We start from the raw sequence: 25,581 nt of genomic DNA, 5'->3' as shown, positions 1-25,581 counted from the left end.
TTCTGTTTGCATCTTAGTGTCTCTCTGTGTGTTTGTACAGTTTGTGTGTGTGTTTGTTGTGCCTTTGTGTGAATGGTTTACTAGGTCTTTAAAACCAGTCTGGGTAGGGAAGGAAAGGGGGCATGTCGGCAGCTAAATGATAACACCTGAACATTTTTACTATCCCTCCCTATTTCCCCCCCTCTCTCCTTTCCTCCCATACTGTCCCTCCTTCTATTGCTTTCTCTATACACCCCCCCCCCCCCTCCCCCCAAACACTCCCTGGAGACTATGATTGACAGGTCAGGGTTACTAAGTGATTAGCTGCGGCGGCTCTGCTTGTCGCCACGGAGATGTACGTGGAGACGCGGGTCAATTACAGGGTCACCGTCTCTCAAAGGCTTGGCTGAACACCGCCCATCCCCCCTTCCTGCCCTTCTCTCTGCCTCCCTCCCTCCCCCTGCTCTCCTGCTGTCAGCCGATGAAGATGACAAAATGCATCCTGCACTGCACCCCTCCCTTCTTTCTTCCTTCTGATCTCTTTTTCTCTCCCCCTCTCTCTTGCTCCTGTGTGTCTTTGTCTTTGCTGTCCTTTCTCTTGTCCTCCATTCCCTTGCCTTTCTGTCAAATTTTCCTCTCCCTCCACTTCTTCTGCGTATAAAGGCTCTCACTCGCATGCTCTCTCTCTCTCTTTCTCTCACACTGTTACACACCCTCGGATCTTCCTTCAGAAAGGAAAAAAAAACTGGAATCGTCCTACTCCTCCTACTGATTCTCCTCCTTCTCCCTCATTCACTGAGCTGGCTGTATGTATTTCCCCAGCTATTAATGTGTTGGCTCCGTACCTCTATTTCTGCTCCACTTAGGAGAGGAGGGGAAAGCTCCCGCCCCCCCCCCCCCTCTCTCCTCCTATCCTCCCTCGCTCCCTCCCCTGAGTGCCGGAGTGTGTAATTGCGATGCAGCTGTATACTACCATACCGGAGCTCCGCTGATCTGGTGTGTTTGTATGCCTACTAGGCTATGCCTGTGGGTGTCAAGGTAGTGTGGGGTTTGTATAAGTCATGGCTGTGTGTGCGCACAGATATGTGTTTGCATGTGTGCGTCTAGGCTGTGTGTGTCTATGGAGTGTTTGCGTGAGTGTGTGTGTGTGTCTGAGTGGGAGATTATTTTTCTCTGAGCTCCAAAGCCTCCTAAACAGGGTTTAGAGAGACGGCCCGGGGCAGCGGCTAAAGCCTCTCTGTCTGTCTGTCTGTCTGTCTGTCTCCCTAACCCTTGTTTCTTGTTCCCCTCTGCCCATCTCTAGACTCTCACACTCAACATACTTTTGCTTTCTCCTATTTCCTTCAACCTTAACATGCACACACATGCAGGCGTGCAACACACCCGCATACATTTTTAACAGCCACTGGTAAATGTTTTAATTGTTTGCCAGCTGTGGCAAATGGAGTTGGCGCAGCCCCTGTAGTTATGATGGTGTTTTCACCTCTTTCTCTCCCTTGCTCCGCCTTTCCCCATCTCTTCTTCTTTCCCTTTTCTGGCTTTCACACAGCTATTAAGCTATTATACAACATACAACATCACCCTCCCTCTCCCTCCCTATCTCTCTCTCTCTCTCTCTCTCTCTCTCTGTTTTTTATCCTATCCTTGTAGTTTATCCCCCCCTCCCTTGTAATCTTTCACCCCTCTACTAATCTGTAATACGTCTCCCCTCTTTCCATCCAACCCTGTCTCCCCCTCCCATTTCCTATGTTATATACATGTGCTTGTCCAAATATATTTTAGCGATACCAAACATTTTTCCATGTCATTTGTGTTTTATATTGTGGGCCGTCATTGTGTATTTTGCAGTCAGTTTTGTCAACGTGTGTCTCATATCAGTAAGCTTTGTCTTTGCCTAGTCTTTGATTTATCATGTGATTTACCCCAACACACCGTTTTCCAGGTAGGTCTAAATTTCCTGCTTCAGGCTAGCCTACAGTGTGTGTGTCTGCATACGCATATAAATGTGGCTGTGTGCACAGGTGTGTGTGTGTGGGCAAGTGTGCCTTGGGCACGCAGACCTTCCCCATCTCCTTTCTTCACTCGGAAAAACGAGGGAGGAAATCTCTGAGCTGCAGTTATTATTCATCCCTCAAAGAAAACGGAGTAGGAGGGGGGAGGGAGGACGAGCGACGGCATGCGGGAGGGGGGATACATTAACTCTTCCGTCTCGTGCTCTGCATTCTATATCCCTCTTTCTTTCCTTCTCTCTCCACATCCGCACCCCACCTCTCACACAATCTCTCTTTCCTCTCTTTCTATCCTCTCTCTTACTTTCCCTCTCTTTTTCACATTGGCAGCTGTTTTTTCTCTCTTCCCCCCCCCCCTGCAGTTATCCAGTCTCCTGCAAAGTATTTGCAAATGTGTGTGTGTCTTGTTAAATATAATTTGGAGTTTACTTTAGCACAATGATTTACCTTGCTGTTTCTAACAAGTGCATCATTCAGACAGTAAATGCGTGCACGTGTGCACAATGCGTGCACACTAGATTCTGTGTAGGACACGCACACAAAGCTATTAATGTGTATGTGCCTGTACGAGTTGTCCTATCTGTGTGCAGTTCTTGTTTGTGTCTGCATGTGAGTGCTACTGATTGTTGCTGGGGACAGTGTTGTCTTTGTAACTAGAAATGGAGAGGCCTTCAGCCACCATCCGTCACTGAGCACGACTGCTCTCTGCTATTCATCCTCATTTACAAGCCTGGCCCATATAAAGTACACACACACACACACACACACACACACGTAGAGGCTAAACACACGAACACAGAGACTGGATGCACGACACACGTAAAAACACACAGCAGCCGGACACACACACACGGTGTAGAAACACACTGCCACATAGGCTGCGTGACGTGTTTCACACGTACAAAAGGCAAAATACACACACAGACCTGACACGCATACACACGTCTCTTACAGCTCTCCCCGGCACATCTTTAAATATTCACCACTCTGGCTGCGCTAAGAGTGCCGTAAATGCTGCCTCACACTCCAGGGAACCACTCAAGACTCCTCTATCATCTGCTCACGCACACACATGCACGCACGGACACAATCACTCACAGTAAAGCACATGGACACACATGCACAAGCAGCCTTACGACGGCATAATGAAGCTCACACATGCAAGGACACATGCATACACACACCCAACATGCGAAGGAGGTCCCGTGCAGTCAATCAATAAGAGATTACCTCCACACGCTCACATTTTGTTTGTGTGTAGCCTGTGTGTGTGTGTGTGTGTGTGTGTGTGAGTAGCCTGTGTGTGTGTGTATGCGCTGTTCTGGCTCAGAGGGTTGAGTGGTGTTGTGTTCCAGGAAACAGGATGTGTCTTTGTTTGGGTTATATTCCACTGGTAATTTTAGCTGTTAATAATCCCCTGTGTGTACAACTGTGTGTGTGTGTGTGTGCGTGTTTGTGAGTGAGCTGTGCTTCTCTGTAAGTATGTTAGGGTTAGAGAGAGAGAGAGACTGTGAGTTTGCAGGGAGAAGAGTGTGAACGATATGATCCAGCGGAAGTATACCAGCTACCCCTCCTAACCAGGAACAACCAGCTAGATTCTCACCAGTCGGTTTTCAAAACCAGACAATCGACAGAAATTCCTTTAGAGGTGGTGTCGGAGGCTCTCAACACAGCTAGAGCCTCAGACCTCTCATCTGTGCTGGTCCTCATCGAACGGTCTGCAGCCTGTTTTGTGGTTGACGTGGTCAGGCACCAGCTTCTCATCTCCACGCTGGGTGAAATGGGCATCGCTGGAATGACTTTCCTGGTTCAGGTCCTTTCTATCTGAAAGGAACCTTGCTATGGGTTGGGCCCACAGGGATCTGTGCTGGAACTCATGTCAATCTACACCGAAATTCTCGGCTTGGTCGTTGGATCACATGACTTCTCTTACCACTTCTACACTGACGACGCTCCTTTCCACCCTCCCCGAGTCAACAAAACAATTTCGGCTTGTATGGCTGATATCCCCTATTGGATGTCCTGCCATCAGCTGGAACTGAATCCCTGGCAGATTCTGTCTGGCACAAGAGCCCTCCATCACTATCGACGGCATCTCTGTGGAAGTCTCTTGCTTGGCAAGAAACCTAGGCATCATCCTCGATGTCAGACTGGATTTCAAGAAACACATGGCTCGCATGATGCAGACCTACCGGTAGTCTCCACGCCACAGAAAGAGGATCCGTCTGTTTCAGAATACTCCATACAGCTCTTCTACCAGGCCACAGTACTCTTCCGTCTTAGTTACTCCCTTCTCGCTGGCCTACCGGCGTGTGCCATACGCGCTCTGCGGATCATCCAGAAAGCTGTCGCCCGCCTAATCTTTAAGCTAGCCAAGTGCTCACACACAGCTCCCATGCTGAGATCGCTCCACTGGCTGCTGATCGCTACAGGGATCAGGCACAAATCCCTGACACTTGCTTATGCCGCGGCCAACAGGACATGCCCCACATACCTCAAGCACATTATCCAGTTGGATGTACCCACTCGGGCGCTTTGCGCTGCAACATCGGGTCATCTCGCAATTCCTGGGCAGCGAAAGAAGGGACCTCGCACTCGCACTGCTTTTTCTCCTTCCATGCTGCACAGTGATGAACTGACCTCCCTGTTCAACCATGCACCTCTCCATCCCCACAGTCCTTCAGCCGGGGTCCCAAGACGCTCCTCTTCAAGCTTCACCTTGACCAACATCTCTTTTTCTTGACCTAAAGGCACCAAAAGCAGAACTCAGCAGTTCATTACTTCTAGTGATAACTGCACATTTGCGCCTTCTGTGTATCGGAGATCCTGTTGTTCAAGTGTCTGGCAAAAGACTGCACCCGCGAGACAACGAAAAAGGGAGGGATCAAAAGGGAGAGGGGGTGGGGGGTGGAAGGAGAACGGTTGGGGAGTGGATAGTGAGAAATGATGGTGTCATTCAGGTGAATGAGAGAGTGATGTATAAGGTGGCCTGTGTGCAAGACTGGCTCTCAAACGTTTCTGGGGAGCATACCTTTGCTACTGTGTGCTTGTGTGTGTGCATGCATGTGTGGGTATGTGTTTGGTAATGTGTCGCTGTGCTCCACTGCCTACACACACACACACACCAACCAGGCGCTGCCTGCAGCTACGCTCTCTCATCTCATTCATCTTTCATTAGCCACACTAATGTATCAGAACACTGCACACACACACACACACACGTCCTCCACTTTCTTTCTCTACCTTCTATCTCTATCGCTTTCTCCCTCTCATACAGTACTCGCATATACACACAGACCAAACAGCACAGGTGAACAGTCAGGTTGAACTGTTTCGCTTGTATCCCTAAACCACATAAGTCACAGAGGGGGAGAGAATGCCTCAAAAACTATGCTCGCATTAGCAGGTAAACGCCCATTTTTTCCCCACAGATTCCGAAACATCCTTTTTTGGTAGACTGTTATAAACCTTATCACAGAGGTGTTCTGCAAGAAAAACTCAAACAAAACGGGAAATGAACAGGACATTCGTGCTTTTAGGGATGTCAAAACAAAACCAGCCTTACTCGTGTGCTAAACAGCCTTATGGTATGAACAGAGAGTAATACTAGGTGTGAAAAAGGTTTCATAACATTTTCTTATTTTATCGTTCATCCTTGTCTTTTATACATTTCCCTATCTGTCTCTTTAATTTCTGTGATGCGGTTTTCTTTCTCTCAGTCCTGAGACCTCTCTGTGTCTGTCATTTGAACTCTGCTTCCCTCGGCTTCTTCCGATTTGCTTTCCTCTGCTTTGTCACTGTTATTCAAACCATTTCCCTCTATCTCTCATTCATTCTTTCTCCTGCTCTCTCTCACTTTTTCTCCCTGGCTGACACTTCGGTCTCTCCACCAGTAGCTTCTCTCTAACGCAGTTTCATGTCTTTATAATGTTTTCCTTTTTTATTTTCCAGGCTTGCTCTTTTTTTTCTCTACCTCTTTGACACAAATTGATTTTTCTATCCACTTCCCTGTCTTGCTATCCCTTTTCCTTCATTATACACACCTTTATCTTTCTCTATGCCACCACACTCTGCTCTCTTATACCATTCTCTCTGTATAATTTTTTTATATATCCTCCTTTTCATTTCTCTCCCCCAGGTGAGGGGAAAAGCTTTTTGCCTCTAATTGCAGCTGTTCCGTTGCCATGGTGCGTGTTGCTTGGCAGTAAGAGGTGCGGCGTGTGTGTGTGTGAGTGAGTGGCAAGTAGTTGATTGCTGGCTGCCAGCTCTCATTTCCTGGATGCCGATTGTGTTTTGGCGGTGGCAAGAAAAAAAGAAGTAACCAGAAATAGCCCCCACCACAAACACTCACTCGTTCAGTCACTCACTCAATAGCATATTACATTTACATTTATGCATTTAGCAGACGCTTTTATCCAAAGCGACTTCCAAGAGAGAGCTTTACAAAAGAGCATAGGTCACTGATCATAACAACAATGTAGCCCCAAACATTGCGAGCAGCCAAAACATGAAGCATACTTTGTGGAAAACCAAATAAGTGCCAAAGGGAAGAACCATAAGAGCATGCAGTTAAACAAGTTACAATTGAACAACATGAAACTCCCCACAAAAATGCAAGAGTGTACCTGTAGAAAAAACAATTAACAGTAATATATTTCACAGCGAGTACAAGAATTTGAAACCGTTACAACTAACTAACAAGAGCAACAAGTCTCTCAATCATATACAGTTATGCAGTCTGGAAATATTTGGACCGTGAAACCATTTTTATAATTTCGTCTCTGTACGCTAGCTACCACACTGGATTTGAAATGAAACAACCGAGATGCAATTGAAATGCAGATATTAAGCTTAAATTTAAGGGGTTGAACACAAATGTATGAAACATTTTGGAATTGCAACCATTTTTATTCACAGTCCCCTTATTTCAGGTCCTTAAATGTAATTGTATACATTTACATAATAATAAATACAATTTTAAGTTGTAATACTTTGCAAGCAATGACATCTTGAAGTCTGGAACACATGGACATCACCAAACATTGGGTTTCCTCCTTTGTGATGCTTTGCCAGGCCTTTACGGCAGCTGTCTTAAGTAGTTTTTTGGTCTTTCTGCCATAGGTTGTGGTTAGTTGTCCTCCAAAAATGAAGTTCTCTAGAGAAGGGAGACTGCCGTTGGAATGAAAGGGAGAATTTCTTTTTTTTATAATAATTTTTTTACGTAGTTAAGGCGGCAGGCGTGTGTTGCTAAGGCGGCCGCCTCAACAGCAAAGTGCTGCGGGAAACCCTGAAGCTGCGCAGCAAAGACGCAACATTGCCAAACATGCATTGTGAATTGTAGACTTGCATGACAACACAGGTTATTTATTCGAATGAAACACCGTTAGCCCCATGCCAATAAACTAAATCATCACACATTCTACCTATGCTAGATCCAGGATACATTAGCATTGCTAATAGCTGTTAGTGAAAAAATGATACTTACAGCTTGCGGTTGTGATGAGCATACGATCGGAACAGCACCTCTTCAGCAACAACGGCTTAGCAAATCCTGCTTTAAATTGTCCAAGGTTTTCAAAACTGTCTGGTGAAATGGTTCGAGCAAATGAATAATTGAATGTCGAACTTCACAGGGATCTTCTCATAGACAAACATCAGCCATGCCCGTCGAGTGTTTGGTTCCTTGGGAAGACTATGAAAAGTGTCAGCATTCCCTATACAGCCTGGAACACTGCATTTACGACCGTGGTCCATTTTCAATATCCTTGAAAAACTTCCCCAACTTTCTTCTTTGTAATTCCCGTGGAAGTACACAGAGCAGCGCGCAGCTAAACTAGTGTCTTAGCTAAACTAATTTTTGGGGCATGACAAAGGTACAGACCAGAGCCAAAAAAAGTGTAGCCACATTTATGACGTCACAATGTGGCTTTTTGGAAACCGACTGTTTTACAGCGGCAGTTTCAAATTGTGAGATTTGCATAGGAAAGAGGTGTCAATGGACTTTGAGGTTCACTGTATGTCCATTTTACCCACCGTCGTTATTCAACTATGACAAGGTATATTCGGTTTTGCAGTCAATGACCCCTTTAAAAAAAGGGGTTGCATAGTATTAAAGAGTTGTAATTTCTAAACCTTCCCTCCAATTTGGATGTCAGTACCCTTAAATTGAAGCTGAAGGACTGCACTTTAAGCCTATTATTTAACTGTAACTTGAATATGTTTTGGTAAACAGCCAAAATAAGTGTGTCAGTGTCCAAATATACATGGCCCTAACGGTACACTCACCACGGACACATACACACACATCTCTGCATCCAGTCAAACCAATGAGACATTTATTTCCTGAGTTATCTTCGTTTGTGCATGCGTGTGGCCCGTCACAGCCTACCTACATTACAGCCTACAGTACTCCACAACCTTGTGCTCTTAAGAAATGTACCCACTGACCTAACCACCCCAAACATACCCCAACCCTGTCCAGCCTCCCTAACCCTCTCAGCCACCTGTCTGAGAGGTGTCTACCTCAAATAACTACTCTGTCTACATCAGGGGTGTCAAACCCTGGGTCTCGAGGCCCGCTGTCCTGCATGTTTTAGATGTTTCCCTGATCGGTGTGTTGGAGCACGGAAACATCTAAAACATGCAGGACAGCGGCCCTCGAGGACCAGGGTTTGACACCCCTGGTCTACATCAAACAATTCACAATGCAACAATGCATGCTCTTCTGTCTCCTCCGCAAAAAACCCAGTATAATGCCTCCCTATGACCTTCAGCTTTGCATTCAACCCTGTGTACCTTAACCTCAGCCTATTCCACACCACCTCTTCTCACATGCACCCTATTACACTCAACGTACCCTTAACACACCTGCTCACCCAATAAAACCATCGACCTCATCAACACCTCGCCTTACATCTTCCTCTCCTTGCCACTCCCTCCTCCTGTCAATCATCCTAAATCCACCATCAGCAGAGGAGACTGCCGTGTAGCCACCGGCCCTACCAACCTATTCTCCATCCCAAACTCCACCACCTCCCCAATCACCCATCCAAAATCCCTCACCCCACCTCTGTTTCTCTCCTCAAACCCAAACAATCCTCAATATCACTGCAAGGTCCCCCCCCCCCCCCCCCACACTCTCCTTCAGGCTGGCCCATTAGACCAGCACCGTCTGCTTCCTCCTTGGGTCCAGCAGTATCTCCAATGCACCCTCTGGCAATGTTTCAACTGTGTAGTCCAGCACACAGCCTAAGTACTCTCGCCAGTATTCTATCCAGTCGCTGCAGCACCATCTTAGCTGCCGACCCATACACAAAGCATCCATAGTCGATTGCTGACCTAATGGGTCATGTGTATTCTGCTTCCCGATCACATCCCACCACTGCTTGAATGAGGTTCAACACCAGTGGAGCAGTTAACCTCCAGCCACTCTATATGCTTCCTCCATGTAAGCATGGCATCCATCTATAGCCCCAAGTACCTAAACTCATACAACATCCCTATCTCCTGCACATACCTCTTTAGCTGTACCCCCTACAGATTCCTCCTTGTAATTACCATGAAACATGTCTTGACCTTGACATTCGAAATCCCCATGTCAGTGACCAGTTCTTTACAACATTTACCACCTCTTGCACCCTCCTCATCACCAACGCCACATTTCCTGACTTATTGATGACCCCACACAGGCACACACACATTCTTCTCTTGGTTTCTTTTTTTCCTTGCTGTGCCTATGTCTCTGAATGCCTTGGGCAAAGCTGTTGACAGTGTGAATTTGTCATTGTATGTTAGGTATTCATGAGTGTGGTGTGTATGGGTGTAGAGATGCTTTTGTGCATACGTGTGTGTCAAGGGACTCGCCAAACTGCATGTGTGTAAAAAAGCTCTGCAGATCAGGCAGGCTTTGTGTGTGTGTGTGTTGCGGGGGGGGACTTCTGATTTATTTCACCTTCAATGGGAAGTGAAATTAATATATACAGCTGCTGGTTTTCCCCCTGTACCTGTTTTCCACCAGCGTGAACCGGGTGCTAGTTCAGACCTGGTGCTAGTGCCTGTTCGGAGTTGGCTCAACTGCCGAGCCTTCTAAGAAACGGTTAGATTTTCCTCGGGCTAGAAAGCCAGCAAGGAGCCAGGTCATACGTCACAATGTACATCTAATTTTTCCCTGAACCAAGCACAACATTAACAATGGCAGAAGTCACGTAAACAAATCTATGAACACTCTCTACAAACACTATAGCTAATAAAGGAAGGAATCTTTCTCCTGGAAACAACGACAACTTGTGTCTGTAGCACCATGCGTAAGCACTTTCTGTATTTTGTTCACATGCCAATTTTTTATGAATCCTCCGCACAGTTTTATAAATGAGGCCCCTGGTTTATTGTGCATTGAATTCTGACTTTATTTATGGTGTTTGAAAAACTGTGAAACTCTCATGGCTCATGGCCAGACCGGACCAATCAGCATCCTAAGAGGAATTACTGGTAGCTACAAACGTGGTTCAAGTTAGACAGTGATAGACAGTGATAGTGGGGTTATCCAATCACCTGACAAATATTTTTGAAAGTGCCCTTTCCAAACTGTTTCCAAGGACAATTTCCCAGTTGGTTATATGTAACAAACCATCTGGCAAGTCAGGTTAGCGCCCCAGTGGCTCAACTTGTTGATCCACTGAGCTATACATCTCCATCAATTACATCAAAAAGGTTTCACCCCCACACGTGAAGTGCACCACAAATGTGATTTATTTATGCCTAAAGCAAGCCAAATATCCAATACAAACTTCTAGTTTTAGACTTTGATACCCTGGCCCCGTAGTTTGAGTAAAACGTCCTTAGATTTCTGCTATATGTTAGAGAAATATAAAGAGGGGATGCAGAGAAAGTGTGAGAGAGATGCAGTGAAAACGTAAGAGAAATTGCGAAGGAAGTACAGACAGAAAGGCCACAAATCTGACAGCTAAGCGACGGTTGGAAAGTGTGAGGAGAAGAGGGAGTCGAGCTCTCTCTTCCTCTTGTCCTTGTGAAGTGCTGTTGGCATGGCAGCCAGAAATGTATCAACCTACCTTTCACGTAACCTTTTAAAGCCCCAAGAAACTTGGTTTAAAATAGTGAATGGTGACTGTGTAGGCGTGGCTGATAACGTTTTGATTGACATCTCGACATCTCTCATAGCAACAGTCATGCACAGCAATGGCGCAAAAGAAATCTGCTTAGTTCAGCCCTACAATATTATGTTTGAGCCATCTAGCATGTGAAAACAATTCAATAAAAATTGTCACTGAATGGTGAGCTTCAAAATAATTTACTGTCTGGGTGGAGGGGGGGGGGGGTCTTGAGCTGACTCGAGTCTGTATAACTCAAGACCGATATCAACTTGGCAGAAAACTTCCCTCTGTATATCTGCGCCTCGTCCATTAATTGTATCTAGCCGGACAAGTTATCCCTTCTCAGTGTGAGGAATACAAGGTGTCGCCTGTGAACATGTTGAAATGCGAGCCCTGATTTATAATTGGGTGTGCTCAAGCCTTCGGCGAGAGCACAACCTTTGTTCTCTCACATATATATTTATTTATTTATTTATTATTTATTTTCGCCCCCCTAAGGATCAGTCAATATTTGGACTACATACACAACGGCGGTGTCAAAAGGTTCGTCTTGGTAGCGATTGCGTTGGTTGTATTTTTATTTACGTTCCGTTGCATGGTTTAAGTAGAAATTGCGTTTTTGTGGTGAAAAGTGAAGCTAACGGTGGCTAATTTGCTAGCCACAGTCACTGACGTTACTAACGTCACTACGTCACTAACGTCACGAAAACACGCGTGACTACCTGTAGCAGAACATTCGTTTCACATCTGTTAACTTGGGGGATAGCTAGGCTAACTATAGCTTTACTGCAAGGCAGCTGCAGGAACGCCACAAGCAAAGAGGCCATGGTGATAACTATTTACTCATTTTACTTTGTTATGTGAAACACAATTATGAAATGTAATGTACAATATTAGCTGATATTATTAAGGAAGTAGGCCCACATCTACTTTTGGAAACGGTAGTCTACTATTTCACTGAAGCATTAGCATCATGACATTAGCCTCTGTTGCCCGGGCAACACATACTATAGTGGTCTATGATGCATCTGTTTTCAATCTTTAAAATAAACATTCCTCACAAATACATTTTCGTTGTAGGATTTATTATGACATTACATTACAAGTAAACGATTTGTGGGTGAAATTATCATTACCTGTGGTTTCAAACCAGTGTTGCTCACTGCAATGCTGTAGCCTACGCGAGACACTACAAAAACATCTACACAGCTGTAGGAAGTCAAACGGCGACAGAACATGTTCGGCACTCCCCTTACTTAATCAAAAGTCTATCTAACTACTAACCTGAACTTCATTGCCACAGCCTAAACGTTGCCAATCTGTTCATGAAAATAATTAATTTCAGCCTAAACCGTACAACGGAACGTTAAATCCAATTCAACCAACGCTATCGCTACCAAGACGAACACAGCAGTAGTCTACTAGTACTGTACCGTAGTAGTACAATTTACCGGGGCAGCTTCTCCACACAGGGCTATATCGCATTTTGCGTTGTTACTGGCAATGATCGCTACCAGTGAGCTTTTTATGAATGAGCGATTTTCCACTAAATAAATGTCAAGCTTATTTACGTTTTGGGGGGCATATTTTCAGTTAGCAGATGGTATTGTTTGAATCGCGATTCCATCTTCTACTGCCGGGTAACGTCGTAGAATAATCTTCAAAGGGGGTTCTTTATTAATGAATGAATGCAATGAGTAGGCTAAATGCCTGAAAATATCATGAGAAGGGAAAAACTTAAAATGACGTTTAAGTCATAGAGATTAGGTCAATTTGTACACCGGTCTGCCCAATTTATTCGTTTTGTTTCAACGATGAGGCTGCCTCTTGCAGGGGAAATGAGAAGACATCTATTTCATTCTACACTTCACTCGTATTTTCAGTTGTAAATGAGCAGCAAAAAAAAATGCTTTTAAATCTATGTCATCTTTATAAATAATAAGTATGCATTTTTAGATAAAATATACAGAAATATCAGTTGTAAAAATGTCATTCAAAAACGGACCCCTGTGCAACCGACGCAAGCAAGCACACCCTACAATTTCCCCAGAAATTGTACCCTCTCTAGTTATCTTTGAGTTGAGGTTTTCTTGAAGTTGCGCCTGTTGGGGGTGGGACAACTGCCTGGATTTTTTTCATTATTGGCTTGCAGAATTTATTTTGTCATACATACCCTAGCATAACCCCGCCCAATTCAAACCCACTGTAAGGAACTTTACACAAACTTAAATGACATGATTTTCCCTACGGTATGGATATAATTACGGCATAAAATTACCGTACAGAACTTTAACTCAAACATTGCAAGCAATCTCCCGCATCCCCATAACCAATATTGCACAGATGGAGGAAAGCCTTGTTTTCAGGATTTATCGTTTGGTTTTATATGACACTACTTCAAACGTTTACAGACTGAGTCCGCAAAGGCCTGCAATCACAATCTGTATCGCTGGTCCTCCGAGAGGCTGCGGATGCTGTGGAACAACCAAATTCAGCCCGCCCTAGTGACTTAAGCACAACCAATGCTACAAAGAGCAGTGATACAGAGTTTGCCATCACACAATGACCACAAAAGTCAAGTTTGAGTAGGTTTCCTATGGTGTTCGCTCTACAGAGAGAATGTGACGTTGTAACTGACCCATCTAACCCTAACCTATACAGTAAACATATAAAAATCGGTTGGTCTTAGCTCTTTTTCAAAGGCAATTCTGCAAAAGTTGGAAAAATTCAACTCCGCGCCGGTGCGCATTGCATTCTATAGAAACAAATGGAATGGAAATGTTAAGATTCCTTCGAATTCTACCGTGATATACGTTTAAGGCCATACCGCCCAGTCCTGTTTTGTATAACGTAATGTTTGCACATGTTTGTGTTCTTATTTTTGTTTCTGTTTGTTTCATCCCCCACACTCTCAATGTGAAAATGTATCTATTTTTGTCCCTGTGTCACCCCCATCATCTCCTCCCGCTCTCTTACATCTCACCTCTCACTGCCTCCCTCTTCAGGCTCCACAATGCGGTGTATCCCCAGGAGCCGCTGTTCCCTCTGACTCTGCTTCACGTACTCTTTGCCCCCCTCCACGGCCTGGCCAATGCCTTTGTCTTCGGTCTGGACAGAGACACCTGGAGCCTGCTCAGCCCCACAGGAATACAGGTAAAGACAGAGTGCATTTGTGTCTACCTGAGTATACATCCTGACTGTCATCTTCTTGTGAGTATTTCAGACTTTGATTCATTTATTGTGTTAGCTAAACTTTGTCTCAGGGGCAGAGCTTCAGGGTATAGCAGCTAGATTGGTCTATGGTAACTAGCTAGCGATTGAGTTTCTGGGTACTTGCCGCCGAGCAGACCCAGCTTTTGTTTAACTACATGCTCTTATGGTTCTTCCCTTTTGGACTTATTTGGTTTTCACAATGTATGCTTCATGTTTTGGCTACCCGCAATGTTTGGGGCTATCTCGTTGTTATGATCAATGACCTATGCACTTTTGTAAAGCTCTCTCTTTGAAGTCGCTTTGGATAAAAGCGTCTGTTAAATGCATTTATGTAAATGTAAGACACCACTCTTCTTTCGTTCCTCGACACACCTCTCCCTTCCATTCTCTCCTCTACTCATCTCCCCGTACCCTACTCTCCTATACACACTTCTCCACTTTCTCTTGTACACACCAAAAAGGAAAGGAAAATTTAAACACATACACCTGACCACACTTTCTGTTTGTGCACATATTTTAGTGAGAGGGAGATATCAAAATATATTGATGTGACTGTCTGAGAGGGAGTTAGTGGTGTGTGTGTGTATGTGTGTGCGTGCTTGTAGGCAAGCGTGCGTGTTCTATCATGACTAACAGGCGGTTGTTATTCATCATGGCATGCGAATCCCAGCAGCCCACACACATCAGGTGCGAGATTGGCAGGGGGAGACAAGAGCGGGGGTGGGGGTAATGGCGTCAAAACATTCTCCCCTCTCCGCAGTGAATCTGTATTTTCACACTCCTCTCTCTCTCTCTCTCTGTTTTATTCCCTCCCCCTCTGTTATGAAATCTCCGCTCTCTGGCTTTCACAGCGCTCTTTTCCTTTTCCGGGCTTTTTCCTTCTGTTATTCTCTCGGTCTTCTCTAAGAGGTGCCTTGCCTCCTTTGCTGTCTACCTCATTCTCTGTCTGTTCTTCTTTATCATTAATACCTGGCACATTCTTTGCAATTCTTTTAGTTCTCTTCTCTCTTTCTTTCTCTCCTCCCTTGTGTACCTAACTCTGTTCTTTTTATCTGCTCCTATCTTTGTCTATTCCTGTCTGTAGCCTCTATCTGTCTTTTATGACCTGTTCACGGCAGCACTGTGTCCCTTTATGCCGCCTCGCAGTTCTGTATAAAAGGTATGAACACGGAATGGGGGGGGTCGTTGTTGTACCGGCATTAAGCTGGCAGCGGAGGTAGTCACAGAGCCAAATTGACGTCTGTTTAAAAGGGACAGCCGGCATGGTGGGACTACACTTATTAGACTGCGATGCGGACGTCACGCTTCTGATTCCTAAACGCCAGCATGCTATCTAAAATCACACACGGGGAGGCATCATTCCGCCTTCTTTAGGTTCAGTGTAAACAAACTAAGCCGGCATAATGGGAGATCTTATGTGTACGCCTACTTTCATTTGAACTCTGTCCTTCACTCATGCATTGTTATTGATGCCCTCTATCTCTCTCTGATATTGATCAGCATTTTTGGCCCTGTGGTACTGCAGTCAGTGTGCAGTTTAGCTATGCTTTCTGTGTTTGTTTGTTTACACTTCTGAATCTTCGAGCTTCATGGTATTATTTTGGTTGTACCTCCTTGAGTTACTATGCGTGTGTGTGTGTGTGTTTACAGCTGGCGCTCCAGTCTCGTCTGTGTGACAGGACGAATATTAGGGAGTACCACCCGGGGCTGGTCCGGTACACCCAGACAGAGCTGGAAGACTTCAGCGAAGACGGCGATGATGAAGACGCCAATGTGCTCTTCTTTTCTCCGGATATGACTCTAAAAGACAGAGGACCCTGAGCACCGAGGGAGGGGAGGAAAGAGAGAAAATAGGGTCAAGAGAGAGAGAGAGGGGTGTGGGGGAGCAGACAAAGTGTAAGAAATAGAGATCCAGGGAGTGTGTTAAACAGAAGCATGGGTTTCTGGCCAAGACAAGCGGGACATGAGCTGCCAGCTTTTATTATGGTTTTATCTATCTGATATTGTAAAGCTACACATAGGCACGCTCCTACACCCCACTCTCCCCCCAAAACTGCAGCTACCTGAAATACTGCTTCCCTGCTTGGCAGTCTATCTTTCAGTGTTAAAGAGGAAGGTCAAGAAAGCAGCGGTTGATAATGTAAAGATAATTCAAAAGCTTCCCACATATACTGGCTGTATCTCAAAACTCTCAAGAAGCCAGCTCTCTCCTTTTCCCCCTTCCTTCCCTTCCCCGCTGCATTCTGTACTAAAAAAACTTTGGGATGTAAAATGGGGGTTAACTGAACTGTAGCTCTGAAAATGTAGCCCAGTAAATGAGTGTGAAGCATCACTGCCTAGAAGAGAGACATCCTGAACTGATGTTCTGTACACAGCATGTGTGCTGAGCAAGGAGAGCAAGGGGAGACCGTTTACACCGACCCCTTTGAGCTGAGGAGAAAAAGTGGAGGAGGGGGAAGAGAGGAGGAGTGGAGGTGACAAGGCAACTTCAGACGTGTCTGTGTCGAAAGGCAAATCAGGTATCTGAGCAGAGGTGTAGCCAGTAGTGGGTGAGGGGGTTAAAGAATGGAAATTAGAGTAGGAAGATAGAGGAAACCAGAAGACGAAGAGAGCTATTAGTGAGAAAGTTCCAGGATTGCTTTGGCTCTTTGAAGTCTGGACTGTTGTCCCGTTATAAAGTATAACTGTTTTTGCTACAACTTTCTACAAGTGTCTTATTTTCATACCATTTTTTATACACGTATTGCTTCCATTTCACAGAATTGTGTTTGTTTGTTTGACTATTTATGACATGAATATTGTATATATATTTGTGTGTATATCCTATATTTATTTTGTATGCTGACTTTGTGACTGGAATGATAATTTTTAGGACCCTATGGGTGTAGTTCCTGCTGTTTGGAACACACATACATATTGTATTAACACTTTGGATTAAAGTACCTGCAAAAGGAAGACATTACACAAACCAATCAGCCCCTTTTGAAATAATACTGTACATAGTTTCTGACCAATGCACTCACTCTCTTGAAACCAAGTTCTTGTCAAATACAGCCCCACAAACTCACATTGTAAACCACTTTTTAAGGTGTTGTTTGAATACACTTCTTTATAAGAGTTGGACAGAAGAGAACCTTTGGAGTCCTGTGCCATTGGTGTTTCCTGCCTCCAAGATCTTTGACAGAATTTCAACGCTGGCTAGGAGACTACCAATCAAGGATGGATTTTTGTTTGGTTACTTAAAACTTGCACCACGCTTACATTTGGACCTGGGAGTGGTGGAGCTGTTTGTGTCCCGGGACAACGTGCAATGCCATCTATGGTTTTCTCTCTGTGCGTGGGATGGGTCTCGGCTTCTCATTAAGGGTTTGCTTATCTGTTCAGCCACTCGTTGGTTAAATGCTTCCTGGCTGTCACGTACAGGTGAAAACCCCCTCAGAAAGCATCAACGCCAAGGCAATAACTGTTCATCGGTCTGGAGGCTCTATAGGCCTCCGTCTGATCCCATCGACACCCCTACCATTTTGTTTTTCTCAAAACAAGTTTACCCCTCGCTGACTATGGCAAAGTGGTTAACAACGATTATAATCTTATAAAATCCTCTTCATTGACTTTCAATTCAAATTCACATTCTTGAATTTTGAATGGAAAGTTTGTCAAACTTGTAATGTTTAAACGGAACAGAATAGACAGTGGCCTGCCTTGCCCTTTCAAAAGCTATGCCTTTTATATCACCTCAAATTTACTTTGTGGTGGTTCATTCTACTAATAACAAAATACAAAAAACTGTGTGCTCCTCCCGGTCCCCAATCACCTGCACTATTCCCAGGTGAAGTCACCTATGAAGCTCTCCTATACCCATACACCATCCAGTGTTCAAAAGGTATAACAATAAAAAAAACTAATTAATAATTTATAATGGCTGCAAAAGACTTCACTGCACGTCCTTGGGTCCTGAGATATACTTTTACCATATTTTAACTTTATACAGTGCCTGGTTCTTGAGATAATCGAGCCACATATACACACACAGATTCCTGGCATTATAGACTTTCAATTTTGAGAATGTAACGGAAATAATGCAAGTTTGTCAAATGTGGCACATTTTTTAAAGGCAGTTTGTCAGACCTTGGGGACCCCCCCCTAATGGGTAGCGGCCGACCTTGTATTTTCAAAAGCTGCCCTTTCTATTGCCTCAAATAGACTTTTAGTTGTCATGTCCAATTAACTTCACGCACTTCATCGCACTTGGTCCTGAGCCATATACCTACCATATCTTAACTTCATACAGTGCCCGGTTCACAAGATAATCGAGCCACAGACACACACTCACACTTCTGGCATTTTGGTGTGGTGATAGATTTTTTAAACGCTACCCGCATGCTTCAGAAATCTACCCCTACCACGGAAACGCCCCCCACGCAGCTCTGCCCATGATTCATTTCAAATGGTAAAGCGTTACGCATTTCGTACCGTGAGAATGGATTTCCCTACCTTCCCTATCTTCCGCTGTGATTGGATACAATTTACACTTGCAGCCACTGGTATGTCGACACGCGCACTGCCCACTATTAGCCCGGCTTGCTCCACCAACAAATAATTTTGCAGATCTCATGAGGGAGAACAAGGGGGTGGAATAGAGAACGTGTCAGCGGAAGAGCGGAGAGAGAAAAAATTGAGAAAGTAGGCTATAGGGAGAGAGAGCGCATAGGCGTCGTTTGGCTACACAGGGATTCGGGGAGAAACCGGAGCCGATGTTGGACTTCGGCCATGACCTAGCGGTGACGCACAAAGACTCAACGAGAGAGAGAGAGAAATAGAGAGGGGGTAGGGCGACAGAAAAACATATGACTGAAGTAGCCTAGAAAGAAACCAACATCACAAGGCAGCCCATGTTTGATAAAATCTGCCCCTCTGCCTCAACTTTATGGTAGTTTTGACAGTTGCTTAAAAGTGTGAGTAGCCTCATGCCTACTAGATCTACGCTACAAAAAAGTGGCAAAATAGCCCAATTCATCAATTTATAAATTGTTCCAAATTTACCATAGATAACAACATTTATTAGTTTCCAGTTGTTCAGATTTGAAGCATAAGCATGTCTCATGCAGTTAAACCTATATGGTAGGCTTAGGATATTTAGTATTTTGAAGAAGTAGGCCTATGCCACTGCTAGACTGTCCCACTCCCTTTCCGCCTTATAGGTCTCAATAGTGTCCCACGGCCGTTTGTGTAGGCTACTATCGGGTGCGACACAGGCAGGTCACATCATACTGGTTTTTAGGTTTAGTCCCTCACAACGCAAAGTTCCTTCCGCCTCTTTACAATTTTAAACCCTGAAATCCGAGTGACTGCATGAAAACTAGTCAATCTGAAAAATTGACAACGGGTGGATTGTTCACTAATTTCACGTCTCCGGCCCAAATAAGTGTGGATAAATAGTTGAATGAGACCATGCAGTCAGGTGACAGGTATGTGTGGTGTAGGCCTACCTAATGTTTATCAGTGGCTGTCTATGGGACAAGTTTATAGGCTTGCTAGTTGTGTGTGTGTGCTTTCACCACCCTAACGCTCTCATCTCTCTTGCTCTTTATATCTTTTTTCAATATCCAGCCTGCCGCGGCAAATCGCAGTGGCATGCGAGGAGCAGACGTGGAACACCGACGGTCATTCAGTACGCCGATGTGTTTATGATCTATGTGTGTGCGTAAACCCGTGTGTGTGTGTCTGCTGTCAGCCCTACGGAGCTCAAGAGCTACGCCAGTGGGGGAAGGGGAGGGGAAGTGGGAGGGAGGGTGTGTGGGTGGGTGGCGAGCTTACGAGCGGAACTCGACAGTTCCAAGAGGGAGGGGAAGAGGAGAGAGAGAGAGGAGGGGAAGAGAATGAGGATTACAGACAGACTGCTTTCGCCGGTACACAGGCTTCTGTGGTTTTATAGGTTTATTTTAAGATTTTTTTTATCCCTTTTTTTGATTCCCCGAGATTCTGTTTGCGTGGTACTCTGGTGCAGGTGCCAATTGGTCTGATAACATGTAGTAGTGAATAGAGGAATTATTGGTAATAATCTGACAGAATTTAGGATATCGTTTTATTCTATACCGTCCGACCCTCGCTTTCTCTTCCCACTCTCCTGTATCACTGAGCAGTCTTGGCACCAAGCCAGGCCCGCCCTGCCGCGCTGGTCTGTAATTATCCCCGTTGAGGCCGAGCTAGCGCTGCGTGGCGCGCCGTGGGGAACCGCTTAGCCCTCAAAGGGGTGGTGGTGGGGTGAAACATGCGTGTTCGTGGACTGTTGTGCTTTTGTTGTAGGTCTATGCGCATCTTCTAGATTTGCTGGATTTCTGACGATGTGTAGTTTTACACCCTGAAGAAAAATGGTTCTTACCCCGTGTTATATGATCAATGTCGTATGTGTGCGTGCGTGTGTGCGGGTTTGTCTGCGTGTGACGGTAAGCGATTCATAACGATCTGCAGGTGGATTGCGCTGATTAGTACCGGCTGCTGCAGACTGAGCTGCGTGCAAAGAGCTTCCTGCAACCCGAGTCTGAAGAGTGTGTGTGTGTGTGTGTGTGTGTGTGTGTGTGTGTGTGTGTGTGTAGCCTACGTGTGTGTGAGAATGAGACAGTGTGGGTATGTGTGGGACATTGCTTGTTTGTTTATTGGCAATGAATTATTGCGAGAAAAGTGTGTGTTGGGGGGGATTGTTTGCTTAGTGTGTATTGTTATTGTCTGAGTGTGTTCCAATAGTGTGTGTTTGCATGTATGTGTGTGCGTATCAGTCCTCGTTACAGTGTCTGATTGCTAGAGCAGATGGCTGGATAACTGTGACCTCCCAGAGTGCTGTTCCTACTCCGGTGTATGTGTGTGTTCCGGCTGTTTTGGTTTTCACACACACGCAAACAAACTCTTGGGCACGAACACACGTATACTCTCACACGTGCATCACACACTAAGAACCACAATAATAATAACATTTAAGCAAATAGACAAGGAAAACCTTCACTTTCATCAACACCACACTCATACTTTGCTGTTACACACAGTTTGATCACATTTACCGTAAGCCTTCTCAAAGACAGACTGTGTTATATGTCACAGTTAACACAAAAGCACAAATATGTGTGTATGCATATTTGTGTGTGCTTACATGTTTGTAAACCAGATGCCACCTCTGTTCAGTCCATGACAGTAAACTGTTGGGTGCAACTTTGTTTCCAACTCAGACTCTTGTCTATGTCGGTTAGTCAGCATAGGCCACTGACCTGGTGGTGGCCAAAGAGAAACGGAGTGAAAGAGACAAAAAGATGGACAGAGAGAAAGACAGGAAAAGAGAGAAAGACAGAGAGAAAATCCATGGGGATTGTCTTAAAGGGCCTCTTGTATCTCCATCTGGGGAAGTATTCATGTATGTGACCTTTAACCTTGAGACCCAACCACAATGATGTCACTATCAGCTCCTCTTCAAGCAGGTTCAGACTACTGACTTAAATAATTACACTACAGCTTTAGGCCCATAGACACTACATACTGTAGACACTAGAACATACACACACACTATTTAAACAGACATTACAGGTAGACACAGCAGAATACAATTACACTGCAAAAATTACACTTGCAGGGACTACAGAAACAATAAAGGGCAGAGCTATCAAATTATAGACTTCTCTTGTTTTGTTCTAGCTGACCTTGCACAAGTCTCCATGGCAGTATGAACTCTGACTCATTTGGTAAACCACTAAAATCATTTTCTTTCAGAATCCTCATCTGGACACTCCCTCCCCTTTCGCTTTTTCTTTTTAGCCGTCCTCGCACGTGTCTTTATATGAACTGTTTAAAACCTTGCACCTAAGTTGAGGGCAGTCACACTCAACCCAAATAAACAGTTTTCCTTTGAATATTGTATGTAGTGTGCATGTGCTGGCGTGTGAATGACGGTGTGATCTCCGAGGAGGAGGATGTGCAATGCGCGTCTGGCGCAGCCTCTTTAACTCGTACTCCCAACAGCTGCACATAGTACGGCAGACCTTCCTTTGCCAGCTACTTCCTTTCATTTACTGTTCCCCACTCTCTCACTCCCACCCTCACACACACACACACCTGTGGATGTCCCTCGCCTCCTTCTTCTAGAATTGACATGGCAGTCTAGTAGATGTATCCCAGACTTCAGCAACCAATGGAATCCCCAGCCCACCAGTCTCTCTCTCTCTCTCTGTCTCTCTCTGTCTCTGTCCCTGTCTCTCTCTCTCTCTCTCTCTCTCTCTCTCTCTCTCTCTCTCTCTCTCTCTCTCTCTCTCTCTCTCTCTCTCTCTCAGCTTCTGTTCAAGCTGGGATGGCGTGACTGTAAAAATAATAATAATAACAAGAATTCGTAGCTTGGTACAACCTCTGATGAATTAAAAGTAATGTCATTATTACTTTCCATGTAGGCTAAGCTATATCAACACAAATTGAATAATCTGAGCAAATGAATACCGGTCAGTTCTGAATTGACGACTTGAGCCTTATGATTTTTTAGCACAACCATTCAGCACCATATTCACTCTTTTGTCATCAAACTCCGACGTACCTTACAATGTTCAGATCGAAATATATTTTTATTCCCGCTGAGTGTGTGTGTGTGTTCGTGTGTGTGTGTGTGTGCGTGCAGCAGCAGCCCATGTGTCTGTGTGTGGACTACGTTCGCGCGCGCGTGTGACGGTAATTGCGGTTCCCCGACTGGCCTTCTGGGTAGAGACTGCGCGAGTTGGAGTAGACAGTCGATCGGTTCACGGCAAGCTTTCACACTCATCATCCCGTTTCGCACTCCCTCAAGCTCCCGGCGTCCTCGTCTCAAAACAGAGCTGTCTAGTTTTCGGCGGATATAACACGGAAAACGAAACATTACTGGACATTCTCTGAACACAAGAATTGTCTCGAGAAAATGGACATGGAAAGACTAGCCTAGATAAAGCCTTTTGTAACGGCGTGCTCCGATGAAACCCAACATGGCGCTGCTGCGAAGTACGGGAGAGCTGAATATTTTTTTTGAGTATACGCGGACCTCACCACCTGTATCTTTGAGCTCAATCTGACAACGAAGATACCAACCCATGGGAATTGTAGTTATTATGGTTCATTTGACAGTTCTACCCAATAAAGGTTTGTATCTAAAGGGATTTTCTTTTGCCATGCCGACCTGGTGACATTTGTGCTCATTTGAAACAGCACCGTCAAGGGAGATTGAAGGAATAATAACTGAAGATATCTGATGTGTCATGGCAAGTCATTAAACCGGGAAAGAGACTCATTTTATTTGGAATGTTTGTTATTTAAGGAGAAGTCCGTAGCTCACTGCCTACGGATATCGCGTAGCCTAAACACGGATTGTTGCTTGGAACAGTTAAGAACTTGGAAAAACAGGAACCAGGCGTGAACAGCTTTCAGCCGACGGTTGGAAATAGACTCAAATATCCAGGTAAGACAAATAGGTGCATAAAACAGTTTTCCTTTAGTTGTGTTATACTATCATAAGTTATGGCTCACCCCGTAGCCCAGTCCCATCAGTTAAGAGAACATAATGCCTATTGTTGGTATCACAACTGCAACCTATTGACTTTTCTTCTAAACGAAATAGTTTCCATTCCGATCGTGGAAATAGTCATTTCAAATTCCACCACGCGTTTGGTGGAGTCCGCTTAAAGTGTGCAAGACAAGCGAAAAGAATCGGGCAGGGTCCAGAATAGCTCATAGGGTGGTCTTTGTGTGTTTCGGCGGGGCAGTGGCATGCGGTTGATAAATAACATGGCTTTAATTATTCGGCTCTGAGCTTGGTGACCAAGGCCGCCCTGTCAAGTGGACGAGTTAGAAGTGACGACATGCCACCTGGTCAGTAAATGGATGAAAAGCGATCAAATTAGTTATGGTTTAAGTCCTAATTTCTCTACAATATTCTTGGGATATGCGGTCATGTTTGTTTTACGGAGATGGGCAATATGGTTAACATTAACATCTTGTAGGCGTGCGCGTCTCGTGTCTGCGCTAAACAAGGTTACGGAACCAGCCTCGCCCTGAACTGATTCTGTTCGCACACGGCTCAACACAGTTCGAGGAACCCCCGCGCCCCCGTTTGTTTGTTTTTGTGTGTGCGTGTGTGCGCGCGCGCGCGTTTTTGTGCGTGTAGGGTTTATGTGCGCCCCGCATGCGTTGGCTGATTTGTTTACCTCATGTCTGAAGAGCGTCTGTGGGAGGTGGATCTGTCTCTGAGGGCCCAAATGTGAGATTTGAGTAGGTCTAATCTGAATGCCGCATCACTGCCCGTACAGACGACGCACTAAAACAGTTTCATCCTTCACCATGTCTTTCAGTCCGGGTTTTGTCTGATAAAATCTAGCATAGGATATCCTACATTTCACGGACTGTATAATTAATGTGTATCCTGGTTGGCTATAGATACTCCCGTCATATTTCCAATTTTTGGAGGGTGTGTGTCCTATGTTGAAATTGCCCACGGTATGCAGATACAGAACAAGCTTCCTTTTCTTGACCAGTGCTGTATCCTGGTTAAATAAAGGTTAGAGAATCTGCGAGGGACTGATAAAGCGCTAATTGGGAAACGCGCGGGATCGATCTTTATCTCATCGGCAATTTGGTCCAAGCATAACTATTTAAAGCCAAATATTTGCCATGTAAGATAAGAACTTACCAACAGGCTGTAAAGGCAAATATTTAACGGCCAGTTCTGATCGATAAATCTGTAACTGTAGGCTATATTGGGGAAAACCTATAGCCACAGCCACAAGCCACATGCATGCCATTAACTGGATATATGTACACATTACCTTGTTAATTAGGCTATGCATTACTACATGAGTTCATGACTACACTTTGCCATACAATATACTTAAGTCATAAACGGATGCATTAGATTCTGGTCTCGATTTAGCATATTTATTAAAAGGCAAGAAAGTGCACCAGTGTTGACACGTTTCTTGGTTTAAAGTAGATTTTTGTAAAAAATAAATATACGGCTGCTGATTCTGGATCTGTCACATAAAAAAACTTGAGCAGTGGGGGAGAAAAACCCTCCTTGAAGTCCATGACAATGTCAGTCTGCAGCCTTGGGTTTTATTCTGTCTTTAATGGGTCTTGCCAGTGTGACAAACTCTGTGTGGCTCTCTGCGGGGCGATTGAGACATGATGATCTGCTGCGCTGAAGGGGCAATTCCACCACCTCCATTTTCAACCCATTAACCAGAGTTTGGTTGCGTTGTAATCTTCTGAGATCAATGGGA

The 25,581-nt window shown here is 44.8% G+C and overlaps 2 protein-coding genes across 5 annotated transcripts in view; both read left to right on the top strand.

The window, feature by feature from the left end:
• si:dkey-100n23.5 overlaps nucleotides 1-18,195 on the top strand; it is a 36,315-nt gene extending 18,120 nt beyond the window's left edge. Inside the window, exons 12-13 of the mRNA XM_067229389.1 lie at nucleotides 14,104-14,251; nucleotides 15,962-18,195. Coding sequence (XP_067085490.1) covers nucleotides 14,104-14,251; nucleotides 15,962-16,132 — 319 coding nt within the window. The 3' untranslated portion in view covers nucleotides 16,133-18,195. The remainder of the gene's footprint in view (nucleotides 1-14,103; nucleotides 14,252-15,961) is intronic.
• Nucleotides 18,196-23,092: 4,897 nt separating this feature from the next.
• bcor (BCL6 corepressor) overlaps nucleotides 23,093-25,581 on the top strand; it is a 29,333-nt gene continuing 26,844 nt past the window's right edge. For all 4 annotated transcript variants that reach the window (XM_067257960.1, XM_067257950.1, XM_067257968.1 and 1 more), the window contains exon 1: nucleotides 23,093-23,765. The gene's annotated coding sequence lies outside the window, so the exon portion shown is untranslated. The remainder of the gene's footprint in view (nucleotides 23,766-25,581) is intronic.

Source organism: Osmerus mordax, chromosome 2 (assembly GCF_038355195.1).
Source record: "Osmerus mordax isolate fOsmMor3 chromosome 2, fOsmMor3.pri, whole genome shotgun sequence".
Taxonomy (NCBI): domain Eukaryota; kingdom Metazoa; phylum Chordata; class Actinopteri; order Osmeriformes; family Osmeridae; genus Osmerus; species Osmerus mordax.
Note: the sequence above shows the minus strand (reverse complement) of the source record. Positions and strands in the feature narration are given on the sequence as shown.